This window comes from Hydractinia symbiolongicarpus, chromosome 4, assembly GCF_029227915.1.
Source record: "Hydractinia symbiolongicarpus strain clone_291-10 chromosome 4, HSymV2.1, whole genome shotgun sequence".
NCBI lineage: Eukaryota > Metazoa > Cnidaria > Hydrozoa > Anthoathecata > Hydractiniidae > Hydractinia > Hydractinia symbiolongicarpus.
The window spans coordinates 23,516,033-23,524,046 of NC_079878.1; the positions used below are offsets into that span (position 1 = coordinate 23,516,033).

The 8,014-nt window shown below is 34.9% G+C and overlaps 1 protein-coding gene across 1 annotated transcript; it reads right to left on the reverse strand.

Annotated features, from left to right (window-relative positions):
• Positions 1–3,240, reverse strand: LOC130640684 (adipolin-like). The gene is made up of 7 exons (XM_057447202.1): positions 2,529–3,240; positions 2,098–2,232; positions 1,908–2,016; positions 1,576–1,727; positions 1,126–1,319; positions 936–1,014; positions 1–530 (listed from the first exon to the last, which is right to left on the reverse strand). The coding sequence occupies exons 1-7, from the start codon at positions 2,679–2,681 to the stop codon at positions 429–431; spliced, it is 924 nt and encodes a 307-aa protein (XP_057303185.1). The 5' UTR covers positions 2,682–3,240; the 3' UTR covers positions 1–428.
• Positions 3,241–8,014: the final 4,774 nt, after the last annotated feature.

Genomic DNA, 8,014 nt, shown 5'->3' on the forward strand with positions numbered 1-8,014 from the left:
TGCTCTCTTATTTGTAGCCTTTGCAGCAAATTATTCGCAATTCACCATTTGGTATAAATTACATATATCTACATATATCTACACACATTCGTAAAGACCTGTTTGTCTCCTAAAGCCAACTTAAACAGAAAATAATTGGAGAAATGTTTTAAAAATGCTTTTATAAAATTATGTTGCTTGAGCTGGGCTTGACTTGTTAAGTGGCAGGGTATAGAATCGTTAATCTTTAATATTGTTGCTCTTCCAAAGTAGTTCAATTTTTATAGCAACTACTCAGTTTTTTAATTCTCTTCCAGGAAAAGAACTTGGAATTGGACATAAATTACACATTTTGACTTATTTTATCTACACTATATACAATGAACTTTTATTCAAGAGTCGCAATATTACCCATCGATTGCAACTGAATATATTCCAGTTATATCCAACTATGTTCCAACCATCATGCCAGTAAAATATGAACCTCTGAGTGCAACTAAAAGGTGCCGGGGCGAGTTGTTGCGAACGTAAATGGATGCATATTGTTTTGCCTAGGATAGAGAAATGAGAAGATATTATAAGGATTTAAAATGACTAATTTCTGATATAATTCAAAATAGCTAAGTGCTAGAGGGAAAAGCATAATTGCAACTATCACCATCACCTTATTCCACCCCTCACTTCCACCCATAAACCCCACCCCCTACTCACATGCAGGGTTAAGTGAGATTCTCTCTTTTCATCGATTAAACGTAGTATCAAAGTCGTAAAAATATTGGTTATAAGTTAATAAGTTTGTATATATACACGTTGATGCTTTGCTATGGATTGTTATATATTATTGAACATTGTCTCCTTGACGAACAAATAATGATATATATGTATGAATACGTGTCTAAATTCTTGTCAATTAAATTTCTAAGATTGTCTACTAGAGTAAAAATAAACGTTCCTACCTGGAGATAACAGTGTCCACTCACATTCACTGAAAAGATTCTGCTGTTGGTTCCAATCCCAGACGTTGTCTTGATACCTCTAAAATAATAATGATGCTGTTTTTCTAGGATATTTAATAAAACATTTTCAAAACGCAATCAACTAATGTTTTCTTTTGCAAACACAAATTAAACCTAAAAAATCACTTACGAGTTTTTGCTGCATTTTCCATCAATACATATGTGGACTGTCAAAAAATCTTTTCGAACCCAATCTTTAACGTCATGTGGTAGAGCAAGGTGGATAGTTGCATGAAAGCTATACATTGCTCTTATGGGTGCAGTGAAGCGACCAGTAGTAAGATCTATTGCGCTGCCTCGTACAAAGCATCCAGTTTTTGACACCTGCAAATATAGTGATATTTCTTAAGCTACTATCTGACGTAGAGAGCAGAAGCAGATATATTGCGTGCTTTAAAACACGAGGTAGGTGCTTAGAATACTTTAAGGCCTTTGTTTGAATTTTAAATCAAGCAACTGCGTTTGTGTAAAGTGAACTGTAGTAAAATATAAATATTCATGAAAAAATTACGTAAACGTCATCTTCTCCTAAATTCTTGCAAATAAACAACCTTTTCTGCACAAAAGTGTAGTGTATTACCTCGTATCCTTTTAATTCTGTATTACTTTTAGGAACTAGACGTGTGCTTGATTCAGTTGTTGCAGAGAAGCCTGCTAATATATCAGGAATAGCCACTGCCATCATGTTTGACAAAGATGATGTAAACCTTCCGCTTCGCGTTTGTGGTTGCACTAGAATTGAAGAAAATGTTTATAATCCTTTATGTTTATTCTAAGGATGGGAAATCACATGTGTGACGCATCACATGTGCAATCACTTCTGAAGAAATATTAGTGAAAGGTGTTGTTGAGATTGCCTTCGACTTTTGGATAAATTATTTGCATGATACTCTAATGATTCATAGCACTTACAAGTTTTGGTTCGAAGCACTCTTCTTAATTTTGATATGACTCTTGTTACAGATGCTTCTATTCCAGCGGGACCAGGGGGACCACGTGGGCCAATTGGTCCCATGTTTTTCTATAATATAGGCAAAGGAAACTTAAAGACATGCGAAGTTGCCATTTTGTTGGTGCACAATGTCATTCAGCGTTAACTTACTAGTGACCATGCTTTTTTGTTGTTGTGCTTTCCTTTCCTCTTTTTCTTCCCTTTATGTGGATAGTTTTCACCATCTATTTGTTGCAGCATATCCAATGTCTTTGCTGAATTTGGTTTTCGAATTCCTTTTGAAGACTAGAAATAAAGATAACTGAAAATATTGACTTTATTTTTTTTTTTTTGAAAAAAGCGTTTTTTTAACTCCGTGATGTTATGCACCCTTGTAAAGTTCTGTCGCTCGCACTCAGCTGAGTGTCGATAACTATAAATTAAAATTCGGCTAAAGTTGAGAAAATACCATTAAACTTGAAATTAGCAGGCTACATATTTTAAAAGGTTCGTAAAATTGAAAAAGGCCACTGTTGAATTTGGCAATATATTCAAACCTGTGACTTGTACTCATCAAATTTCCAAATGCAACAAATCCCTACCTGTGTCAAACGGCCATCGCCATCAACACCAAAAATATTTCTTCCGGTCTGCAAAATAGCTCTTTGCATCGTTGCATTTAGTCGGAGATATTTCTGACATCTCACCGCAGAGAGAAAAATGACAAAAACTGCTGAAATCACGTGAGATCTCATTTTGCGTGAGTAAAGGTTGGTACGGCGTATTTCTTCCTGTCTCTATAAAAAATGGGAGTTTCAATACCAATACTAATACCTGACTTTGCATGGTGAAGTGCGTGAAGACAAACAAAAGTAGGTATGAAATTGAAATTATTGTTATTATTATTCCGAATATTTATACAGGAAAGCCACTCCAGCGTTGGATACACTGTTATCAATGTGGGTCCTGTGTTCGGAATGTATACATTAAGTATACACCGGCAATACCTACCCAATTTTCCTTACATGGTATGGGTTGACCCGTAGCTGTGGTAAAGGCACTCGCTAAATATGCCCGACCTTTGGACCGAACCACAGACCTTGTGATTAGAAAGCGAACTCCAGAACCACAAGGCCATGCGCCATGCGCGTTACTAAAATACTGCCTGTCAATGATCAGGCCTAGATCAACCTAGAATTGGGAGCCACAGACGAACCCACTTTATTACGTGCGACAACATGTTAGTGATGAAAACGAACACACGGGAAACGAACAGGCACAGGGATGTGAAATATTAAAGATTTACCTACAAAAACAGTTTTATAAACAGTAGTAATTGGATTTGAGATTCCAGTGTTTGGATTTAGACCTAATTTTGTGTTACAATTCACTACCTGTTAGATTCTAATTCTAATTTTAGATAGATTTTGTAGTGTTGTTTATTATTAAACTCAACTTGTAAAGAAGGCAAACATCTCCAAATTTAGCATAATTGTTTGTATAATATTTATCTGTTTTTAGAAGCACTGAGATTAAAGATTTATTATAGTGATCAAAATAACTGTGAAGATGTTAGCATGTTATTCTTTGGTCAACGACTCTCTCTCTCTTGATGTGATAGGTAAATCTTTGTATATCTATATTTTCGAAAGTGCACGTGATGTCTACCTTATTTGTAAGTTCGTGCAAGTTTTCAAAGGGGAGTTGCTACTCCAGCTTCATTATTTAACAGTTATTAAATGTTGTTTCCTTTACTTCCCGTTTTCATACTCCTGTTGAAATATTGGAACACGGTGCCGAGACAATGTGAAGTAATGCTATACAAAATTTTTAGAACCTTTTTTGGAATAAAAATGTTTCGCGCGAGTTATTTTACGGACGTTTGCCCAAATATATAACCATCCGATATTTTTTAAAGTGAGCATGATTTTTACAAGAGCCATGGCTAAGGACTTTTAAAAACTTGAATTCGCCAACAACGCTGTACTGCAAGGGAAAGTGAGTTTTGACGTTTTCTTGGCATAAAGCCCAAAGATATTTCAAGGACGCTTTTAGCAAGGACAAAACGAATTGACATTTTAGGTTCGTGACAGTAAAATCACATTTGGAAGAGAAACTATCCATTAAATATTAATCAAAGGTGCTTTTATACATTGTTCAGATCTAGATTCATATAGAAGCTAGTATGATCTTTCAAATCTCTTGTTCTGATATAGAAACCTGTGCACATCAGTTAAGGCAAAGTCTATAACATGAATAAACATGCTTGATCATGATCTTCTTGTACTTGGTCACGTATCAAGAATCCTCTCAAATATAGACAAGATCACGTCAGTTAGAACAAACGACCTTTTAATCTGCAAATTCAAATATAAAACTGACACATATACGATTGTTGTTGATTCATCTTGTGCCAAACAACATGATAAGGATATCGAATCACTCTTCTTATGTTCTCCAAACAGTTTTTTCGTTCCCTTAGTTTGACAACCTGTTTCCTACGTAAGTTGTATTCTTCCAAGATTGATATTACATTGATATAATCAAATAAATCGTCGTGATCTCAAAGATATTTTAGATTTTTAAGTCGGCAATTACATGGAGGTAAAGATGGTATTTTAGGAACCCTTTGGTTTAAATATAATAGGTCACCCAGATTGTAGGTACCTGCAGTTTCTGACAAACAAGTACCAATGATTGTGAGAATTGTTTTAGGGTCCATACAACTATATTTGTTTATTGACCTTTTTTCATTTTTTGCGCATCTTTTTATTATTATTCTTTTTAAATATCAAAAAATTCACAAGTAAATCGCTCGTTATCAAGAGCGTCTCCATTGAGTAAGTGTCTGCTGCTGTTACACTAAGTAAAGCAACCCGTCAACACAGTAGATTCTAGTAACAGCTACTGTACCAACGACAACCATACCATTTTCAAAATCCTTTTTTACTTAATTATGTGAATCCACAAAACTACAGATGAGTTGCAAGTGTTCACAAAGTTCTATATATGCGGACATGACAGGCAAGAAAAGGAGTGAAAAAGCCAAATTGGCTATTCAACCTAAATTTATACATATTTAGGAATTTACCAGGTCGAAAAGTTGCTCGCATTGTTTTTTCCCATTATTATTTTTTATGATGTTTTAACGAATTTTAGTGTCAGCCTCTTTCTTTCCCTTTATATCGTCAATCGTCGAGGTCTATTGATCATATCATTTGCCTGCATAACGCATTACCATTGTTCTTTATCAAATTAAAAACAGTACGTCACGCCTCAACTCATCTGAATGTATGCATTATATTCTAAGTGTTTGATATGAAATCAATGAGAAAAGCAAGCTATAAAACGTAAGGTTTTACCTAAAGTAAAAACGACTAGCCTTTGCTGCTTGCTCTAATCCTATCGTGCTTTCTAGCTATCTGCAAATTGTTAATTAAAATTCTATTTAGTTCTTGTGTTAAAAATTGTACAAAAATATATCTAAATTTATATATATAAAAATGTAGCTAGCTACTTACATTTCGTTAAGCTCCTCACCACCGCTAATTACAATGAAAAACTAACATTTTCCCACGTGTGGAGATAATCTATATGCACCTTCATGACGCTGTCAATCAAAATATTAGTTTTGCTTTTCCATTTAAGCCGCCGGCCACTGAGCTAGATCAAAACATGTATTCCGTTAAAACGTTGGAACGCAAAGTGATTAAACCAAAGGGTTCGTTTTTCTTTCTTTGACAGTCAGTGAGAAAATAATATTTATATCAACTGGATGAAGTTTTTGAGACTGTTGATATTTTTGACTCTGTGTTGATTATGTTTGTTTTTCAATGAATAATTCTTTTTACAAAAGTTGTTAATTTTATTGCACAGTAAATGCTGCGGTGGTGCATGTATTGTCAACAGTGTAATAAGGGTCGTCGCTGCGCTGGGTCGAGCCGACTTCATTGGAACTTAAGGCTCCGCAAATAGTTTTATTTTGTAAGATGTTTTTTTGTAAATCTTGACTACCCCTAAAATTTCTATTAAGTCATTATATAGTATTGTCAAGTAACTGACCAGCTATTTTACACTGAAGGATAATGGCCCTTGGGAGTCTTTTTTATTTCCTTGGATATCCTATCACCCTCAGTAAATTTTCACACTCCCTAAGAACTTCAAGATTTCCACCCCATATCCATTCCATTGACTAATTTTAAGAAGAAGTACCAATGATTTTCTATTAAAAAATAAAGGCCATGTTGGGCACCAGGATAAATATTTTCGAGTAAATAAGAATATTCATCCTTGCGAAACATTAAAAAACGGAAATTAATGGTCGAAGGTTTTTGTTTCCCAATTGTTTGATTTTGCTAGACGCCATCAGTGTAATTGCAATTTAGTGTCCGATATTGATATAAAAATGTCCGAAGTTCTAGATACTTAATGTAAGTGGTAAACATTGATCTGACATGGGTTGAGGCGAATCAAGGTCATATTTCGCTGGAGGATTCACTATTTTCTGGTAAATCTTGATGCCCAAAGAGTCATTTTACACCAGTATATTATGACTACAGGATCACAATACACTACTACATCAGAACTATTTTTCATAAGTGCGACTCGATCTTGCAGTTCAAAAGCTCTTTTTATAGCATGAATATCGTATCTTTTGCCTTTTTTTTAAAGAAAATCTACTCTTTTTTAAAGAGTAGATTTTCTTCTTGTAAAAGTTTGTTGTATAAAAATCATTAAGGCTGGAAATTAGTGGTTATATAAGGCCGTGCAACAACAATGATTTGTTTCTACAATATTTTCTTAGAGTCTGATTATATGAGGCGAGTTAGCTCGGTGTCGGCCCGGTTGGCGGGTCAACCCGTTTGAAAAAATTACATATTATATGGGAAAAGTCAAAACACGGGTTAAGACCTACACTGCTGCCGGGTTGAAATAAAATGCGCGTAATTTTTTAAAAATGCTAGATGCAAACAAACAAGCGAAATTATAATTAAGTATTTTGGTCGCCAATAGTTTGTTATTCTAAATCCAAGGTTCTGTATTTTTCATTGCTTCGATGGAATCGTCTAAACAGAACATATTGACATATTTTTCAACAAAACGAAAAAACTTTTAAAACGTTTGAAACACCAACAGGAAATCCACGTAGGTTGCTCCACAAGTTCTGAAGTTTATTTAAACTCCTTGTCTGCTGCCATTATTGTTTTCCTTCTGTTTTGGATCGCAATGCGCATGCTCCTCTTTTTCAACCCAGCCCTGGCTTGGTAAAGTGATATTATATGAACCGAGTCAACCCACCTAACCATCCCATCCCGGGTTGAAAAAATGAGGCAGCTCGCCTGGGCGGGTTGACTCACCTCATATAATGTCAAATTCTTTTTAGCAGTGATCTGCCATTATGCTGAGCTGTTTAATATTATTATGCTGAGCATGGGGCAAGCCAACACCGAGCCAACTTGCCTCATCTAATCTGACTCTTAGTAAGAAGAAATTGCTGCCAAAATCAACATATTTTAAAGGGCACTGCGTGGTCTCTGTGCTAGGACGTAAGAATAGTTTACAGTTGTTTTTGCATTGCACTCTGTGTTACTTTGTCTTAAAACTTCTCAAAAAATTTTTAATACGCTTTTAAAAGGTGACGAACGGCACTTCAGATGAAGACAGTTATTTCAACCATTGCGGACAAGCGCTTAGTCAATTCTTACCTCTCTTTCTTCTAACAAACAAAATAGCATGAATAAAACTGTTGTCAAGGGCAGTACTGTAACTAAAATTTTAGTTGGTTTAAAGAAGTTACTTTGACACAGCAAGTGTTTAATTCTAGTCGGTGGCACGTGGAAAAATCCACGGATAAGCCCGTCTTTTTAGCCTGCGTCTTTCTACTTGCGGTATCATTTTGCGTGACAGACGTATAAGGTATTATATAACAGATATATTAAAACTATAAGTTTTAAAGGAAAGACTGGCAGACCTAGTTTTGAATAAATCTTTATTACAAAATTCTATTATAAGTTCATCTAGCTTCTCTCAACCAAGTTTTGGAATAATAAGCTCACAAAAACACAAAGAAATAAAAAAAAACATTAAC

What these genes read in the sequence shown, in the direction of transcription:
- LOC130640684 (XM_057447202.1), bottom strand. Translation starts at nt 2,681, where the DNA reads ATGAGATCTCACGTGATTTCAGCAGTTTTTGTCATTTTTCTCTCTGCG. An exon ending in ACAAAAAAGCATGGTCACTA is followed by an intron (nt 2,017 to 2,097) that starts GTAAGTTAACGC and finishes CCTATATTATAG; the next exon opens with AAAAACATGGGACCAATTGG. An exon ending in CAGAATTAAAAGGATACGAG is followed by an intron (nt 1,320 to 1,575) that starts GTAATACACTAC and finishes CTATATTTGCAG; the next exon opens with GTGTCAAAAACTGGATGCTT.